Raw genomic sequence first — 21,518 nt, forward strand, 5'->3', positions numbered from 1 at the left:
AATCAAAAGAATAGTACAAATATGTCTGACATTTCCTTTATATTTCCTCCCTACCATACTCTTTCAATTGAAAAGCTTATGCTAAAATAGATAATTACAACCTTTCCTTTTTCCATTATGTTCTAAGAATGGAAACTGAAATCACCACAGCAGAAAAGTTAAATTTTAGATAAAAACATAATGTCACCCAGCTTAGTTTTGTTTTTCCCTTGAGGAAGCGATATTTTGTTACACACCACGTACAACCTAAAATAAAGAAAAATCAGTCTTTGACATGGAAATGGACAAAGAGGTCGCATAGAAATTTAGATTGTACAGAAAATTAAAAGCCCCTGGTGGGGGCGGTGGGGAGAATTCCAATTAACCATCGAAGTCAGCAGACAAAAATCACTGAACAAGGAATTGATTTTAAATTGTTATCTATATTTTTCTCATTGATATGGTATTGCATTAATAAATGGTACAGCATTGTCAGATTAAACGGATTAGAAGGAAATGGTTCTTACATTTTTGTGTGTTTGGCTAGGAATCCTACCCCAGTAGTATACATTTTTTTTTTCATCTTGGTATATGAAGACCAGCCCATTAATGTATGTAATTAATGGATACTGAGGTATGGAAAACAAGGAATTAGTAGTGTGTTAATTTGGATTCAACAAGCTGGGCTGAACGCAAGTGAGTGAGCAAGCGAGGTACGGGCATCTCTTCCACTCTTTGGAGCATCTGTCTTCCCCAGTCCCCTTGGATGAAATAAACTCCTAAGAAAAAGTCATAAGCTGAACAAACACTGCCTAACTCTGCTTACTGCTCATTATTTTTCAATCTGCTATTAAAAGGGAAGTGCGTTAATTTCATGGAAATATTTCTCAAAAGAATTAGTGAAGGGGGGCTTCCCTGGTGGCAGAGTGGTGGAGAGTCTGCCTGCCGATTCAGGGGACATGGGTTCGTGCCCCGGTCCGGGAAGATCCCACATGCCGCGGAGCGGCTAGGCCCGTGTGCCATGGCCGCTGAGCCTGCGCGTCCGGAGCCTGTGCTCCGCAACGGGAGAGGCCACAACAGTGAGAGGCCCGCGTACCGCAAAAAAAAAAAAAAAAAAAGAATTAGTGAAGGGACACTTGACAGCTCCTGCTACACTAAATGAAAACAGGTATGATTTAGTAGAATAACAACAGACTTCTGTCATCTGCTTGCAATAATTACTGTGTTAACAGGACTCTTTTTTTCATTCGTTTACATTTGTTTACACACTGTAAGTTTCATCAATGAATCAATGCAAACAGAGTCCAAAGGAACTTTTGTTTTATAAGAAAAGCAAATCACCGTCGGGAAACAGAGAGAAGTCATCCTCATAGGATGATAAGTTTTAAGAAAACAATGACCATAATAACGTGAAAGTTTTTTCAATCCTATTTGGAGTACTTTAAATGAAACAAATAAGGAAACATTAAGAGTTAAAATGAGCAGCAAAAAGCTGCTTTGTTAACAGCCTATCAAACAGAAGGTATGGTGCCAGTGTAAAAATGAGCCAAAATGCCCATGTTAGGCAATTACTGTTACCAGAACTAAAATAAGCCTACTTAGTTGTGAAGTTAGTTAACTTCAGATGTCACTGATACGGCTAAATTCCAAAATTTTAAAAGCAAGGTTAAATTAGTCAAGAGGAAAAGGGGAATAATTTCAACCACTTAAGAACCAGCAACTTGGTCCATGTATGAAGATAAGAAACAGTCACTTAGCACTTGATCAAATATTAAAACAAAGTAAAGATGACATATATGGAAGTATCCAGTTCAGTGTCTTATGCATGGTAGACACTCAACAAATTATCCTTCCTTCCTTTCCTTCTACTCCCTTCAGTCATTGACGCATTCTATTACAGTCCTATTTACATTTTCAGGTATATAGCTTTGTCCTCTCCCTGCAACTGGACTGAAAAATATTAATTGTTTCATTCACAGATAGATACGTATACTTTTAATTCTGCCATATGTCTCACATGTGCTATCTACAAACATGTGTTGAGAGGTGGGATTGACTGAAAGGTCAACAAAGATGTGACATGATATATTAGGATGCTTTGGGCTGCATAGGAGAATACTCAACTAAAAGTTGCTTTGAAAGTTATTATTGTTATTGCTATTGTTGCTGGTGTTATTATTTTGTCTGAGAGTAGAACCCTGGCTCCTTCCATACTTTCCTCTGTTACCCTCAGTTATCTTCTTCCTCAGAGTTACAAAATAACTGCCATAGTGCCAAGCATCATGTTCTCATGCAACAACATGTATCTCTTTTTTAATTAGGGAATAACACCTTTCCCAGAAGTCTCCCAGCTGACTTTCCATCATAACTCATTGGCCAGAGCTGGTCACATGACCACTGCTACCTGCAAAGTAAGTTGGGAAAGTAAGTAAGGTGGGAGGGTACCTAGCCAACGTGGAAAGAAGTGAGTAGAATGACTATTCAACAGGAAATTAATAATATCTGCAATATTGTCATACAAGATAATGAGCCAGAGTCATTTATAATGGTTACAAATGAAGTTACAGCTATAAGATATACCTAGTGGTATGCACTGAATTGTATCCACTCCCACCAAATTCATGTGTTGAAGTCCTAATCACCAATGTGACTGTATTTGGAGATTGGGCCTGTAGGGGGTAATTAAGGTTAAGTGAGGTCAAAAGTGTGGGACCCTAATCCAATAGGCCTGGTGCCCTTATAAGAAAAGGATGAGACACCAGAGCTCTCTCTGTTCATTATGTGAGGACACAGGGAGAAGGTAGCCTTCTGCAAGCCAGAAAGAGAGCTCTCGCCAGGAAACAAATAGACCAACTCTTTGATCTTTGGCCTTCACACCATGAGAGAAATAAATTTCTGTTGTTTAAGCCACTCAGTCTATAGTATTTTGTTATGGCAGCTCAAGCAGACTAGGAAAGAAAATCCATCTACAAAAGAAAAATCTTGCCACCCTCCTCTCTTCAGTGGGGCTCTACATGGTTGGATGAAGAGCAGTAAAAATTGGGAGCATTCCAAGAGCTATGGCACAGGAGTGATATCCTCTTTCCCACTCTTTGCATGGATGGTTCATGAGCATGCTCTAACTTCAGCTCCATCCTTCGAGATCAATCTTTTAGAGACTTTTTATTTAAGTAAACAGTCATTTGGTTTAAATCCCAATCTTCTTGGATCCAAAGCAGTAGTATCTCTGGAGTGTAACAAACATTCCATTGCCAAAATATCAGTGCAATGCATGTTAACATAAACTTTTAAAAAGGAGACAAAAACAAAAGACCCCATGCTTGTCCAGTTCTTACATTTTTTTAAACCAGTGAAAAATGTTAAGAAGAAAATGGGTGGCAAAAGTTCAGCATTTATTTCTCAGTGAATTAGGAGGTGAAGAAAAAAAAAAGGCATATTCAGCTATATTATCACTTTCCAATTTCAGGCCAAACCCCTGTAGTTTTCATCACACAACGTTTTTGTGATTAATGATGTGCACCCAGTTAATGGAAACCAGCAGTTTAGGTTTCCACTAATAGTTTTGGAAGTTATGTCTGCCTGCCTCATTTGGTAACAACCTCACTGTTCAGTAAGAAACTAATGGATTTAATCCAAGAGCAGAATTTTAGTTTTACACATACGAGACAGGTCAGATTTCCAGAGTGGAGAAAATAACACTTTTAGAGGTATGCTGATCTTCAGTTGAAATTTAACACTGAGATAATAACTCATAATGTTTGGGTTGCTGTTTTTTTTTTTTTCTTTTTACTTCTGTTTAGAGCAATTAAAAAATTTACAGTACTTACTTAAGGCCTATAAAAACAGGAAGAATTAGCAACGTGTAACCATGGCAAATAAAATACATGTAATATGATACTTTCTATAATTAGTATACTGAGCTAAAAAGACATCTATTGCTTCTGAAGACACAGGTGAGAAACAGTTCCTTATATATTAGTTGTATCACTGCAATGCTTATGTCATAAATGTAATTTACATTTGCTTGTTGTGTTTCACTATAGAAAGTGTCCATTCCAAATAATGGTGGTTTAACAAAAACAATGAGGTACGGTGGAAAGCAAACTAATCTAGGAATAGAGAAATCAAGCAACAAGAATTATAGTCCCATTTCTGCCTCAAATTACTTTGGAAACAAGTCTTTTGTTTTCATTTTCCCCACTACATTTTAGATCTGCCCCTCTTAAGTCATTTAATAATGCTACATTGTTTCAAAGTTTTATCTACATATATCTCACCTTCCCATCTGGACTAGGCTCCTTAAAGGCAGACCCTACATCTGATTTACATTTTTATCTTCTACAGGGCCAAGCTAGACTGTAAGCTTCAAGAGAAGGAATTTACCTGTATATCCCCAGAGGTTAGCATGGTGTGACCTCATGCTAATAATGTACCAAAAAATCAGATGTTTTAATAAACAAAAAACCTAAGAAAAAGAGAGTAGGGATGGGGAGGAATGAATAGGTGGAACACACAAGACTTTTAGGGCAGTAAAAATACTCTGATTCTGTAATGATGAATACATGTCATTATACATTTGTCTAAACTCTTAGAATGTACAACACCAAGAGTGAACCCTAAAATTAACTACAGACTTTGAGTGATTATGATGTGTCAAGATAGGTTCATCTATTGTACCAAATAGAGGTTCTTCTGTTGTACCTCTCTGGTGGGAGATGTTGATAATGGGGGCAGCTATATATGTGTGGGAACTGGGGGTATATGGGGAAATCTCTGTACCTTCCTCTTGAATTTGCTGTGAACCTAAAACTGCTCTAAAAAAAAACCTGTGTTCAAAAAGAAAAGAATAGCATGCTTTCACAATAGAAGAAAATGCTGAGCACTTATTAAATCCAATAGAGTTCACAATCTTTTTGTTTACTCATCATAACGTCAACCTAATTTATGGTAAACCTCTACTATGTGTCAGATACTTTTCTAAACACTGTGTATTAATTCAGTACTTAGAACAACCCAGTGAGGTAGGTACTGTTGTGATCCTCATTTTTCAGATGAGGAAACTGCAGTCAAAGAGATTAAGGAATATTCCCCAGGCTGCACATACGCTAAATAGTAGAGTCAACATTTGCCCAGGAAGGGCTGGTCCCAGAGACAAGGACCCTTATCCTGATCTTCCAGGTAACCAAAATTCATTATTCAGAAAATCATTTTTGCCTTCATTTCACAATTTCATGTATTTTTTTTTTCAAATCAGAGGTTAAGTTTCTTGCGGTTAAAAACTGGCATCTCCTCATTATTGAATAGTCCACAGCTTAAGTAATTAAATTACCACATCAATCTTCTCTTTAGTCATCTGCTAAGATGGAATCTCTGGGAAGGGAAAATCACACCAAAGGTGTGCTATATCTTTTTCAGATATTTAGTTCAACAGGAAAATGGAAAAGAGAAGAGTTACTTGTAAGGAGTATTTTGTTTTCACTCCCAGGATCATGGTTTTTATACAAAAGTTATCCTATACTAATTAAAGGTAGGAGCTCTCTCAGCCTATTTTCTTTTTGATTGCTTCTGTTGTTATTGCTAAAGTTGGGTGAAAAGGGGTTGTACCAAAGGGGTGGTCAGATAAGGAATGGCTCAAGCAAAGAAGAGAAAGGAGTCTTCACTAGACACACAAAAGAAAAATAAGAAGTTAAAAAACAAGGTTAAAGAACAAGTTTGAAGAGTGTAAGACCTCTGGAGAAGAGAAGCTGAGTAAACTGTGGAACCAAGGAGAACAATTTCTATGAATATCATAACTCTATCTAATCTAGAGTCTGAGAACATTAAAAATATGCAGTGTTTCTTTAAGAATGAAAGAGTAGGCTTATAACATGGCACATTGCAATGGCTATATTTTAATTTTTAAAAATCCATAAAAGTCTGCATTAAGCAATAGTCAAAAGTTTTTCATGCTATTTCCTAATAGCAAAAATGCTACATTAATATAGTTGTTTCTAATTAACTGATATACAGATACCACTACGTATCTAAATGACAAAATCGATGAAAACATCAATCAAGTAATTTATTGAGCACTAAGCACATGAATAAAAAATATTCTGCTCTGTTATTTGCTCTCATTGATTGTTAAGTTTTGCAAGTTAAGGAAAAGGATGTGGAAGCAAAGTAATCACTTAAGAAATGACCTATTGCTCAAATTTCAGTCTGCAACAAAGAGACATTTACCCACAGGTTCTATGTATTTAGCAATCATTTTCTCGAACAAAAGATTTCCAAAATGATCTCACTAGCCAGGCTGAAACTTGCACAGGTTCCTTTTGCACTGTTTGCTTTAAAATACCACAGGTACAAGTAACCTAGGCAGCTGTGTCATGCAAAATGAGACTGAACAAAGAAGCGTTCATCCAGCTCTTGGTACTATAACTCAACATTAAAATTAACATTCCAGAAATCTGTGCCATAAGAAAATGTTATTGGGGGGGTGAGGGAGGGATGGACTGGGAGTCCGAGGTTAGCAGATGCAAACTATTACACGTAGAATGGATAAACAAGGTTCTAATGCATAGCACAGGGAACTATATTCAATATCCTGTGACAAACAATAATGGAACAGAATAGAAAAAAGAATGTATATATGTATATATAACTGAATCACTTTGCTGTACAGCAGAAATTAACACAACATTGTAAATCAACTATACTTCAATAAAAAATAATAAAATAAAATAGAAACTACAATTTGGTAAAAAAAGAAAATGTTATTAATATCAGTGATTCAAAGATAGATCTTAGCAAAAAAATAGGAAAAAGTAATTACATGTATGCCATTTCTTAGTTACAAAGGATCAGCCGTATGATACCACAGATACATTATTTGCTGGATTTATCAAAATCTACTTCTATAGGTTTTATTTTCAAAGATGCAACTAACAATTTGATTCTTTAATGTACCATCTATGCAGGTAGCAAACAACAAACAGGGCTGAATATATGCAACCTTACTCCAGAACCCAAATTTTTAATAATTTTGCTAGATTTGTTATCTGAGCTTTAATTTAGTTTAAGGAGGCTGAACCTGTGGACAGTTTTATTTTGCTGAATCAGAGCTTTTTCTTTTCAGTGTTATGTTAAGCTCCAATAGCAGATTCTAAAGAAATCAGTATGATGATAATGTGCTGTAAGGGTGACCCAGCAATGACAGTTATCAACCCACTGTTGTCATAGATGCGCCCGTTAATCCTGCTTCAGTGCTTTAGCATTAGTTTCACACACCTCCACCCACTCACCTACCACATAAGCAGCCCGCCCAGAGCTATGCACCCTGAAGAAGCAGATGGCTCTCCAGGACTGAAGAGAAACATCTTTCTGTTCAGGAATAATGGAATCAACTAGTACCTAATAAAAATCCATTGAAATCTTCATAGACACATAACCCTGAATGGAGAACCTTACCTGTATGAAGTAAGAGACTTCTAATAAAATAAAAAATCAACTCAAAACAAAGCAATTAAAAGAATGCATTGATTTCCTCTCCCCTCTTCCCAGGAATAAAGATAAGCCTAACATGCTTTTTTAAAGAGCAGAAATAAAACTATTAGCTTATAAATTACTCACCAACAATAATAAAAAATATACCTTTACATAAACTCATTCCCATTAGGTTCTATAATAAGCTACGAACAGGCAAATCTTTTAAAAGTTTAAATTTCAAGATCTAACACAGAAGTGAACTTTCAGAAGAGGTAACTTTCTGTTACCAGGTCCTGAACCTTACAATGAAGATTACTGAACAACTTTCCAAACTGGTAAATGGACTTCTTTGGTTCAACCATATAAACTCTGTCACACAAATCACAATGTAGGTATTGACACTATTCATTGTCTGGTTTACTCATAATTAAATCAAACGTTTCTGGGGGGGAAAAAAAGATCCAAAGACATGTGGACAACTTTTTTTGTTGCTTGCTTATTTTTTTTTATAGTTGGGGCTGGAGAAGCCATGATAGGCCATGTAAGGGAGACTTATGAGTAATAATAAGTAATTAGAGGCAGTCAAGTGGCAGTGGGATGGAATGAAGCATTCACTTCATCACTAGAATGAAGACTCTAAACTCTTATTGAAATTCTTCAGTGCTACCTTTAAGTCAAAACTGTCCCCCACTCAATTCTTGGTGAGGTTTTGTTTGCCTATTTTTATACTCCATGTAATTGACAAAAATATTTTTAAATTACTGAAAATGCCTCCCCCTTAGATAACATATTTCATGAAACATTATTTCATGTTTATTTTTCAAATGTTATCTTCAAGAAGCCAGTAAACCAATACAGTCTGAATCGTACACTCAACTCAAAAAGCCTATTTCTTCCTGAACAGAGACATAGAAATATATCTGTCAATAAGCAGCTCTTTGCCAAACAACCAACAAATTTTGTACCTAAACTACATTTTTCCATATGTTGAAATATTTTCCCTACTTTGAAGATTTTGTGCCAATGTAGTCAAACATTTCCTCAAGCCTAACACTGGAGGAGAGCTAAAGAAACAATCTCTCATTCCTATGGGGCTAGTATTTACCTCTAAGTATTACATACACAGGGAGATCCAATGACATCAAAGCATGAACCAGAAAAGAACAGGTGATTACCTGATATTCATTGGGCCAAAAGGTGCTCACTGCTAGCTCAGCCCGAAGCCAGTCTCTACCCGTGAATCCAGTCACATTCCATATTGGATTGGCAAGAGGTCCTTTATTCACCCTAACCAATATGTTCAAAGTGCCAGGATTCAATCCTTTCTGGCTGTATAATAGGTAACTAAAGTCGATACAGTGAGTGTCGTTCTCCTTCATTGTAGGCAGCTGAAGTCTGGCTTTTTCTCCAGGGTCATGATCTGAAGAATCCACTATCATATAGGAACCTGAAATGACATTACATAAAATAAAGCTAAATAGATATATAAGCAAAAGGGGAAATATAATAATAGAAAGAAAGCTAAAATACTAATCTATTCTGAGTATCAAATTTAATTTTAAAAGACTATCTTCCAGAACAGAGGTATAAAAAGGTATCAAACAAGTAGGTAGATGAATTGAATTTATAGTGGGTAACAGACATTGTTCAAAGTACATAACATGTACAAGTTCATTTACTCTTCACAACATGTTATTATTCCTATTTTACAAATTAGGAAATTGAGGCACAATTAGTAACTTATTCTAAGTCAAAAAGACCATGTAGAGCCTGGTTCAAGTCCAGATCCCACTCTAAATAATCTCTAGTCTTGCTAAACAAAGGTCTTTTATCAAACAAACAAAATAAATAAACAAACAAAAGAAATATGTTATTGGCCTGGTTTACATAGGGAGTGTATTTTTCCTTTTCCCCATTCATAATACTAATGTAGAGAGGGGCTAAGAGTGCAGGCACTGGAATCATTTCTGATTTCAGATCCCAAGATTACCATTTATGCAAGTTGTGTGACCTTCTGCAATGGACTAGAACTCTGGACTTGTTCAGGGAATATAGATACTTTGCAGTGTAAGTGTGAGGACTGAAGTTTAACTGCCAAAACTTTTAGAGCTGAGACTCTGACACACAGTAGATTCACCTACTTGAAGTCTCCTACTAACCTGTCAGCTAATCACCATTGCTATTATCCCCAATTCAGTAATAGTTCTTAAGCTCTTCTAGAGCTGCAAGAAATCTGGTTTGAAAATCACTAATCTACTCCACTACCTTTGGCTTAAACATTCATTGGTAATCTATCATGAGGAGGCAAAGAACATAAAGTCTCAACCTCCCAATTCCTCATAGTTCCACCCCCAAACACACACTCCTTGCATGACAGGCAAAGTCATATAGTGCTAAGTATACATTAGCTGCTGATATTAGTCCTAGGACCTCTTCAGAAAAACAACCAGTTTTTCTTATGTCCCTTTGGATTTTAACAAAGGCATGTATCACAAAAATGTAACTATTTACATTTTAAGTAATGACACCCATTTATCACACTTAAGGTAGAACACAAATTTTATTGTAAAATATCTTTCCCCAGGGTGTAATTTTAACCAAAATGTATTAGATATAGTGTTACAGAACCCAGTGTTACAGAACCAACTGTTACACTTGGACCTCTCTTACGGATGAACTTGAAGAATTTTAATCAACCCTCTGTGTCTCCTCCTTAAAACACAGTAACTTGTCATGACACACTAAACACTCATTGACTACCCATCTAATTAGTTCAATTAACCCCCAACAGCAAGTTCAAATCACAGCAGATAAGAGAGCTTCAACTACTTAAGAAACCAAAATTTCAAATTTTACTAATTCCTGGTCAGTGGTACTTTAGGGTTCAGAACTTTTGTGAAGATTTCATGTGATAACACTGTCAGTTACCAAGCCAAGTACAGAATAAACTTACTATAGGGATAGTAATTGACATTACTTTCACTTCCTTTTTCCCAGTACTCATCTTCTCTTGTAACCTGGAATTCTTTTCTTTTCTCCTTTGTTCTCCCCTGATTCTCGCAGATTGCACATTAACAGAATAAAATGGCCATGTATATTTTGAAGAAATTATGTCTTTCTCTTTTAAATAGGATATCCTGGATCCCAGCACAATTTATAGAAGCAGGATGTTTCTATTCTTGGTTATACTCACATTCTGAAGTCCATGGCTGAATTGCAGAGATGTCATTCATATTTACCACAGCAGAACAGATCAATTATGGTTATGGCTTTTAAGTAGGACCAGCCCTGAGATCTTGGGTAAGTTACTTCGTGTTATTGGGCCTCAGCTTCTTCACAAACCTAGTGACCTATTTCTCCACGCTATTACAACTTTTTTCACCGACATATTATGGTAGTAGTGGGTTTTAATTATTTTTATAAGTCTGCATCAATTATGGCTTCTGATTGTCAATTTTAAAGTAGTGCTCTCTAAATGATTTACAGGCTTTCAAATAGTTATTTTCTTCCATTGTAAAATAAACTTTGAAATAAAATGTTTTGTCTCACATTTTAATTATATAGTATGATATTTACCATTAAGACCATTTAGCAATTTTCAGCCAGTTGCACTTTTAAGCTACAATAATTTTCTTATTAAGAAAATGGGATCAGCAAAGTAAATTAATTTGTAGGAATTATCAATTTGATCATTAGAAAGACAAAAGCCACAAAATAAAACCTTGTCCAAACTATTTCAGCACTTCAAGGGCATTTGGTGCAAGTTAAATAAAATTTTAGAAGTGCTGATATTTTATTTCTATAGAGTGTTTCTGCTAAATGGGCTTCTTTCAATGCAGCCTGACTATTGCTACATTTTCTGAGTGCTATGCAATAATATGTATTTATTTCACAGTTCCAGAAAGGAAGAAGCACCAGCATCAAAGAGCCGTCTAAATCCTTCTGCCATCTGACTTCAAAGAGTGGCAATTTACCCCCTAGGCACCATGGAGGTAGCTGCCTGTTTGACACAAGATTCCCTTCCATCATCCCAAACATAGAGAACACTATGCTATTCTTATCAACTTCTAAAAATTACTTCCACAGACTCCCAGAATAACTGGCTACCAACCAGAAGAGTCAAGCAAGTGTGTAATACGTACTTCCTTCATTCTTTTTGTTATAATTTAAGCTTATTTACTATTGTTTTGTTATCAGCTAACTAATCCCTTAGATTTCTGATGAGTTTAGTTCTATTCAGTTGTAATTTAGCTACCTCAAGGCTTAATAATGAAACATCTGTGTGCACACACATATAACATACTAATTTTTATCAATGAAACTTCTTTAGTGTGGCCTTACAAATATTCCTTACAGTCTCTTGAACAATAGAGTTCTCAAATATATCATTTAAGACAGAGGAGAAAAATGTAAATGGTTATAATTTTTTTAAAGTGTAACCTTCCTGTAAAGTAATTTGCCAATGAGAATCAAAAACCTTATAAAAAGATATATGCCCTCTGGTCTGGCAATTCCAAATCTAAGAATGTACACTAGCAAAATAATCATGTATATGTTTATAACTTGTTTATAAGTTATATGTTTATAACATGTATATGTATATAACTATAACAAAGTTATAGCCTAAAAAAGATGTCTATCTCATCATTACACTGTTTAAAATAAAGAAAAGCAAAAGTATTTAAATGTCCAATAAGAGGCAATTTGTAAAATTATGATAAAATAGTTTGATCAATAATTATGAAGTCATTAAAAATGATATTATTAAAACCATTTAATGGAAGATATAATATGTTAAATAAAATATGCAGATTATAAGATATTATACTCATTTATGAAAATATATATTTATACTAAATAAATGCATTTGTGTAGGTGTGTGGGTGTATTCACATATGTACACATAAATATGCATATGACTGGAAAAGAACAAAAAATACATAGCAAAATGTTAACTGCACTATCGGGGGGAAGCTGTACTTTGTCTTCTGTTTTCTTATTTTTGTTCACATATATTCACTGAATGTTCTACAATGAACATGCATTAGATTCGTATGCTAAAAAAACAAAAGACTACACGAATGCTATCTTACATCAGGAACATCAAATGAATAATGATAAATACCTAGGAAATAAACACAGGGTTGGTTTTTTTTTTGCCTTTTAAAAATAAATCCTAGTTGAATCCTACAGATTAACAGCAACTTGGCTTTCAAAAACACACAATACAAAAACCAGGAACTTCTCATTTCTTTCAGTTCATTAAAAAAAGAGAGAGGCTGCAAGTACTTAGACTAAGTAGCAGTTTTTATTTAAAAGAAGACACAAAGAAAACAAGTCCCATATTCATAAACACCACAGTCTAATATCTAGATAAACAAATAATGCCCAATTGATTTTCTGTATTAATGAAAATTTTATCTTTAAGCTATACTTCTAGGAAAAACATAGTAACACAGACAATAGGATTAATTGCTAAGAAAATAATGAATGATAAATAGGTTTCCATACTTCTTCCTAAAACCCCTTTATTGTACATTACCAATATTTTTATTAAATCAGTTCTATTCAATATCCATTGAATTTTCCCTATAAAGTAAGCAGAGAGAAATTTCTACTTCTCTGCTTAGTACTGACCACACTCCATGATCTTGCCCCAAAGTACTTTTTCCACATTACCTCCCACTACTTCTCTTCACAAACCAGCTTCCCCAAACTGACAGAGCACTCACTATTTTCTCCACATATCATGCCAGTTTTCTCCTCCAGAACAGGTTCATGCTTTTATAAGAAATCCTCCCCTCATCTCAGCCCCTAGCCAATTCTTACTCACTATTCTTCTTCAGCCCCAGCCCACCTTGACCTTTCCCTGCCTTCAATACACAGTTTCTGCCTTTCTGGTTCTATCCCTTCATTATACAATACAATGTTCTTATACAATTTTTAAATAATTTACATAGGAACATTTATCTCCCACAGAAGAGTAATAATGTTCTCTTAGAAAGCACGTGATTCATTCAGAGTCCAATCAGAAGAGAGAAGTCACACAGTAAATGTAACAGTAAAAGTATAATATAAAGAATTATTAACTACAAGAGGGTAGAGACTTTAAAAGTATAAAGAGAACTCTAAAGGTAACCACAATACCCAAGGCAGAAAAAAAAAATGTAGAAAAGGGAGTGAGGCTGCCTAGAATCAGATCCCCTTAGAAGGTGTGGTTGCAGCCCACTCGGTGGTGAAGACCTTTGCTGGGTCACTCAGTCTAGAGCTGGTCCACACCTGCAGGGCAAGCAGGAAATGCTCCCACATAGCAGGGTTTGGAGTGAGCTATGTGAGTGCTGGGAGGACAGGACACGGTAGTCACCAGGCCAGGGCTGGGGCTGCAAGCTCATGAGGCACTGCATGCAATGGGGACGTACAGCTACGCAGGACCAGCAAGAAGAAACTAAAATACAAAGTTCAGTTAAGAGTAGAAGCTCCAGGGACTTCCCTGGCGGTCCAGTAGTAAAGAATCCGCCATCCAATGCAGGGGACGCGGGGGCCATCCCTGGGCAGAAAGCGAAGATCACACATGCCACGGGGCAACCCACGTGGCACAGCTGCTGAGCTCACGCGCCTCAACTAGAGAGCCCGCGTTCTGCAAACTACAGAGCCCACGTGCCACAACTAGAGAGAGAAAACCCACACACCACTGCTAGAGAGAAGCTCGTGCACTGCAACGGAGAGCCAGCGTGCCACAACAAAAGACCTTGTGTGCTGCAAGGAAGACCCAATGCAGCCAAAAAGTTTTTTTAAAAAAAGAGGAAAAGCTCCTTCCCACTAAAATGCCCCCTCAGCACCCTCTACTGACAAAGCTTAACATTGTGCTAGTTACAAAGGAGAAATGCTTAAAGGGTCAAGCTCCACTCTCATACAGCAGGTACTGCAGGGTAGATTTAGAGCAGCTTAGCAATGAACTGACATTGCATTAAACAACTTTGCATATAGTAGAGGTTCAATGAGAACTTCTTTGGTTAATTGAATGACTGAATGAGTGAGAAGGAGACAAACATTTTTTTTGAAATGTTTTTTGAAAAATGTTTTTTGAAAAATGTTTTTGAAATTTCTTAGTTTGAATTCCTCATATGGTCAATATTGATAGACAAGAACTCAAAGGAACAAAAGCTCTTTGATATTCTCAATATTTTTTAAGAGTGGAAAAGGGGTCTCCTAAAACTAAAATGTTTGAGAACCATTGCTCTAAGAGAAGGTTTTGTATATATACGAGTGGCTCTGACAAAAATGTTAACATTTGTTAATTCAGTTAATATTAACAGTAATAAAGCCCTTATATATAACCAAAATAAAATATTTTTATGAAAAATTACTACATTTTCCCAAAAAATATAGTATGGAGGCATATTTTTGCAAATCTCTTCAATGTATCACTTAATAGAAGATACCTAGATTCTCATTTTTACTTCTTCATTCAATCTGTTGTAATATTACACATTATGTAGCCTCTGAGAAATTCTACCATACACTCATGAGAAAATGAAAGGGAAAAAAGGAAAAGGAGTATCTTAGTGTTATTTTGACAGTAGTTTTGACCTCACAGCTCCTCTGAAATGGTCTTGGGGACCCACAGTGGTCCCTGGACTACATATGAAGAATCACTATATTTTAATATGCACAATTCTCTTTAACTTCATGCTATAATGAGAACATTATCAGTGCACTTATTTATATTGAATCTACTTCCTCATTCAGTCACTGCATGGTTTAAAGATCTCTATAAAACAAGTCTTTACTGGGATGTTGGATGTCTGGAGAATAAAAATCAAAAAAACTGAATAGTTTTACACCAGTATTAATATAAAGGGTGTATTGATCAAGGTACATCAGGGAACAAACGAATACACACACACACACACACACACACACACACACACAGAAAGAAAGAGGTTTATTGGACAGAACTGGCTTACGTGATTACAGAGGCTGAGAAGTACAGACCCAGGAAAGCCAATGGTATAGTTCCAGTCCAAGTCCAAAGGCTAAGTAATATTCTACCTTAATAAGAAAAGCATTTTTGTGTGTTCTGAAGACCATGTTGAATAGCTACCAAAACACCAGCACACTGTGCAAAACAGTTAGTTCTTGGCCCTGAGTGAGATTTTCCCAGCAGAAGCAAAGAACATGCCAGAAACACTAATGAACACTAATATAATTTCATGCCCAGCCAGCTTAAGAAGCCATAATCAGGACCGCTGGATAGAGAGACTAGTGACAACTGAAATAGCAATTTGGGTCCCAGTCCATCTGGGATGATCTTTTTCTTCATTGTAAAATTAATATCTCTAAGCATTTATGTGGCCGTTACTAAACTGAAGGCAATGTCTTATTTTTCACAATATTTTTCATCTTCTCATTTCCTTTAATCAACTTTTTTCTCCTCACCCCAATTTTGCTTCATCTGATTAGGTGGCAACATGATATACCAAGTAAATAAAGCTAAGAACCTAGAAATCAGTTTGATTTTTCCCTTTCCTTCACTTTCCTCTTGTAATCCACTGGCAATTCCTATTGCCTCTAAACTGTCTCCTCAATCCATCCAACTTTTCTTCAACCTCACTAGTTTATCAAGTCCCTCTCACCTCTCAGGAGGACAACTAGAAAAGGCTCCTAACAGGTTTCATGAATTCCACACCAGCAGCCCTACAGTAGTTTCCTACAGGCAGCGAGATTTTTTCAAAACATACAATCTTTTCTTATCTCCACGCTGCAGTGAGAATTAAATCCAAACTCTTTAACCTCTCAGCTTCAGTATAATCTTGGCCCTGCCTTCCTCTCTCACATTGTCTCCTACCCCTTTCTGCTTTCACTCAACATGCTCCAGAAACAGTGGACTTCTTTCTGCCTTTTTAAGATCCAAGCTTATGTCTGTGTCAGTGTTTCTACACTGGATTTTCCTCCGCTTGGAGTACTCTCTCCTCAGCTGGCTTATTTTTATCATTCAGGTCTCATCTCAAATACCGTATGTTGGTGAAACATTCCTTGGTCTGTTAAGTAGTTCCTTCCAAGATTCCTTCTAACATGTCATTCTTTGTTATTGCCTTCATAGCACTTGCCATTTACCGAATCTAATTAATTTGTTTACCTGATTGAAAAACTCCACAAAAAAGTTGTACTTCATCTATCTTGTTGATTCAAAAATCTAGAACAACATCTGGAGCCTTCAGCATGGAGTGGAAGGCTTTTATGACAACATCTGACAACCATCTATTCAGGTTTCCTGCTCTGCATGTCTGTAGCATTTCTATAATGCTCTCTTATGTACCAAATATACCATATTGGTTGGTGCATCCCCCCAGCCCCAGTGCAATCTTTTCAAGATCAGAAACCTCTTTTTCCTCCTAGCACCTAACAGAGGAATTCTGCACATATAAACTCTTGGTGAACTCCGATAGAGGTGAGCAAAAATGAAGAATTTCAAAAATTGTAGCAGTGTTGTTTTTTCAAAGAACAAAAAAGAAAAAAAAATCATTGAATCAAATAACTTTAAACAATGTTCTAAAAAAAAAAGAGAGAGAAAAACAATGTTCTCAATGTTGACAGTTCCCCCCAGAGATTCCATTATTTTGTAAGGTTGACACAGGTGCCCCTCACTTTTTTCATGGTCTATTATTATTTTCTTCAAACATTTACCTTCCATTATTTCTTCAGATAATGTCTTCTACTAGATTCACCCCCTACATTACAAAGTTTGTTTCTAAAGGACAGAATGAGGCACACATTTAGAAAAAGTAAATTCGTCCCCCAAACTCCAACACAAAAGGACAGAACTTGCAACTTCACAGGATTCTATTCCAACAACTTTACTCTCCCGAAAATGTCCCTTCAACTGCCTTGACAAAACATAAAACTTTTTCATCAACATTCTGCAGGAATACAATTTCTCTTAATCCCTGAGTAAGGGCTTTGTTCTAGGTAGCCAACTTACATTTGAAAATAAAATGTATTTTATTTTCAAGAACAGCATCTGAAACTTTCAGAAAACACAGAACTGTAAGAAGAAGGTTTCAGGTAAAATGGCACAACATTTCTCCTTCTTGGGAGACTAGTCACCTCAGGAAGTTTACCTGCTACACATTAAGATCTAGGAACGAGGGACTTCCCTGGTGGCACAGTGGTTAAGAATCTGCCTGCCAATGCAGGGGACATGGGTTTGAGCCCTGATTCAGGAAGATCCCACATGCCATGGAGCAACTAAGACCATGTGCCACAACTACTGAGCCTGCAATCTAGAGCCTGTGAGCCACAGCTACTGAGCCCGCGCGCCACAACTACTGAAGGCCGTGCTCTCAAGAGAGAAGCCACCACAATAAGAAGCCCGCACACCGCAACGAAGAGTAGCCCCTGCTCGCCGCAACTGGAGAAAGCCCGTGTACAGCAATGAAGACCCAACACAGCCATAAATAAATAAATAAATTTATATTTTAAAAAAAAAAAAGATCTAGGAACTGGGCCAAACATTGTGCTACAGTTTAACCTCCTTCCCCTACAACATCTTAGAAAGCAAAAACATGAACCTAATTGGCCCTTATTTTGACTACCTGAATTTTCATTTTCACCTGTATGACACAGAAAATCTGTGCAACATATTATGAAAAAGACCTATTATTAATAATCACCCACCCCCTCTTAAAGAGAGGCTGATTTTATAACATGCTGTGCTTTTCTCATCTTTTAGGACTCCAGTTTTCCCTACTCCTTAACCATCTGTTGAACTCCCTAGCTTGGGCAAATAATTAAACCTTTCTCTGTCTTGGTTTCTTTATCTTGGAATGCCTAAACGCCTTAGGTCTGCTGTCAGGACTAAATGAGACTGTCTGTATGATGTACTAAAACACACTGATTAGGCGGGTCCTTAATACGTGTTCCTTTGTCATATTCATTCCTTTCTCTATCAAATAGTACAGAGAATAAAACTGGAAAATGTATGAAAAGAACATTTTCAAAGGTGAAAAATGAGATAACAATGTTAAAGAATAGTAAACTTCCAATACAGAGGCACTCAAACCTTTCTCAACCCTTCCCTTCAAGATTCTACCTAACTCCTTTCAACCCATGTGAATCAACCCTCCTTCCCATCTCCTTCTTGCCTATTTCTTTCTAACTCTACCCTTTTCACTTTTTATCTTTAAAATCTGATATAAATACACACTGGAAACACACACACACATAATGTTACCAACATCTATAAAACTGATAAATCTAAGTTGAAGATCTTTGTTCTAAGATTTCTCTGATTTCTGAAATCTTGGCACTCCACCCCCATGGCTCTCCAAACTGTGTAGCTTTTGTGTTATGTGGTACTGAAATGTTTTGAGAAGCAGTTGCTAAAATGAAAAGCAACTTCAGAGAGAATAATCAGATGTTGCATTACCCCAAAAGGCAAGAGAGTCTTTATTCCGTAGCCAATTTTGTAATCATCACTTGCCTTTTCAAAGGAACCAAGACTGAAAAGAATACTGAAAGGTATGAGAAGATAGTATAGGCTGCGGTCTCTGGAAACTGCCTAAAGACTAAATATCACATTAACAATTCCAGCCTGTTGTCTGGATATAGCTTAATTCTGTTAATAATGAAAGACCAGAACTTAAGGTCAGTCCAGAATGAGCGTACAGTATTTACTTATTTCCATATAAATGGATATTCCCAAAAACAAAATACCCTACTCAGCAGTCACAGTCTGTCTAAGGGTACCACAAATCTATTTTAAATTGTTAATATACCATATACCAGAAGAATAAGACTTTATTTTGACTTAAAATTAGTTGTTGACAAGAGTCAACAACTACTAAATAAGGAAATGGCAAGCAATGATCAATCAGAGAACAACTCAGCTTGAGCAAAATTTCTCAGCTGAGTTCTCAGGTTCAAGGATAATCAGGCTACAAGAATTCAACTGGCAACCAAGGAAGTTGCTTCTTTTAGTAAACCCTGAAGTTCCAAATTACAATAGAAGACACTTTATAAAGGATTTGAAAGGAAGGAATAACATTCATTCCACTCTCACCCAAAGGAACTCATATTCCCATCTATGAAAAGGTTAAGAATTCAGGCTCTGAAGTCAGAGACCTGATTCTGCAGCCTGGCTCTGACACCACTCACCCCAGCCATCCACCTCTCCGCTACCATTTTACTGATGAAAATCAGTCCCCAAAAAAGATAAGTGCCAGAGATATAATAAAAATACTGTTTGAGAGGATTGTTATGGGGATTACAGAAATAGGAACTATCAAAGTAAAAACATATTTTTACTATTTTATTTACAATGTATTATTTAAACAGAAAATCTGCCTGCTTGTTTTTGAAAACAGTGCCTGCCTTAGGAGGCATAAGACAAAGTGTAAAAAAAGCAAAAGGGAATGAGAACACAGAACATGAGAGAAAAGTGAGAAATCGAATACAGAGAAATAAAGAAGAGAGTCCAAGTGAGGTGAGAAAAAGAGACGAAAGAAGTGCTTACACTTTAAATGTAAAATTTGGAAAGACAAAAGAGGCACGAACGCAGTGGTAGAAAAAACTGGGGTTACATTTATTTTCTGTCTTCCCAAGTCACTTCATAAACCATCCAAATATGATAAAAGAAACTGAAGTTCCAGGGAACAAAAAAGCAAAAGAGAATGATATCATCACCTCAAAGGCAGAGATTGTTGCTTTTGGTCACAAGACGATTAGTCTTCTATAATTCAAGGATGTGATATAAAATTTTTTGAAACTACAAGGCCCTTTTGAAGTCTCCTGAGCCTACATTAATTTAAGATAGCTCTAGTGGAATTAGTCGTTCCCAATACTGGAACAAAGCATAATACTGTTCTCTAGGATAAGCTATTCCATCTCCAATGCTACCAATCCAGCTGCTATTAAAAGAAAAAAGAAAAAAAAAAGGAAAAAAGCCCCACCAAAACACACCTGGTCAATTGTAAACTGCCGTGTTGGTCAATGGTGAGGAAAGGAAGAACAGGCAAATACTTCTCTGACTGCTGAAATACGATTAATTCAACTTCCTCTTAGCAAATATAATCACCAAGGATATTCTTCCAACAAAACATTCCTTTTAAACATAACCAGAAAAATTGCATGATGCAAGTGAACAAGTGACCTCCACTCCAACAGTGCTCTTGTTGCCCTAAGAGCAAATAAGGACTGTATTTTGTTTTCATAAATGCTAACTGAAGGCTCAATGAGTGAACACAAACATTGAGAAATTGTAGAGTTTCAATTCCCATGCTAACTTTTTAAAGCTTCCCTCTGGGATGTACTGTAGAAACTAAAATAGAAAATAGTTTCAGCCAAAACAAGTAACAGTGGGAACTCTGACCAACAATCAAGCACAGGTGTTTCCCAAACCACCATCCCCGCCCCCCCGCAAAAGGAGAATGTGGAGAAGGGAAGAGGGAAATTTCAATAACTTCAAAATTTTGACTCAATCTACTATTGAGATGTACTTTCAGGATTTCAGTAATATTCATAAGATAAGTGGAAACACCTTAGGCACACAGAAGAGGATCAAGTTCTTCTCCCTTGAGGATAACCAGAAGCAGGGATAGGTCTCCAACATTTTTTCCTTCTAACTAGAAAATTACCAAATATCTCCCTAAGAACTGTTTACATAACTTAAAAAAAAAAAAAAGTAATTACTTTTAAATGATCCTACAAGTAGTGACTAAACTCTGCAAGTACCATGAACTGGCAGTGACACTCCAATCATGGTGTTACACATCCGCTAGATGTAACCAAGTGTATGCACAGACACAGATAATACCATACACTTCATCTGGTACTCAGAATCCTCACAAGTATGGGCCATATAAACCTTGTGTTGCTCATCTGCCATGAATCACCAGCATGAACTCATAGTTCACAATTCATAATGATACAACATGCTTTTTTGCCTTGTTTTACCCCTCCTTTTTGTTTAGAAGGCTTGTGGTCTCTTTTTCTCCCCTGTGGAGCCTAATCCCTACCTTCTCTAGGAATTCCTATGATTGAACATATACCTTTGTAAGTAATCAACAAATTTT

At 36.4% G+C, this 21,518-nt stretch overlaps 1 protein-coding gene across 6 annotated transcripts in view; it reads right to left on the bottom strand.

The window, feature by feature from the left end:
• The window catches only part of PTPRK (protein tyrosine phosphatase receptor type K), a 569,905-nt gene that overhangs the window by 348,366 nt on the left and 200,021 nt on the right, over positions 1–21,518 (bottom strand). For all 6 annotated transcript variants that reach the window (XM_079939939.1, XM_079939937.1, XM_079939938.1 and 3 more), the window contains exon 3: positions 8,622–8,893. In XM_079939939.1, coding sequence (XP_079796065.1) covers positions 8,622–8,893 — 272 coding nt within the window. The remainder of the gene's footprint in view (positions 1–8,621; positions 8,894–21,518) is intronic.

This window comes from Stenella coeruleoalba, assembly GCF_951394435.1.
Source record: "Stenella coeruleoalba genome assembly, chromosome: 12".
Classification (NCBI taxonomy): Eukaryota; Metazoa; Chordata; class Mammalia; order Artiodactyla; family Delphinidae; genus Stenella; species Stenella coeruleoalba.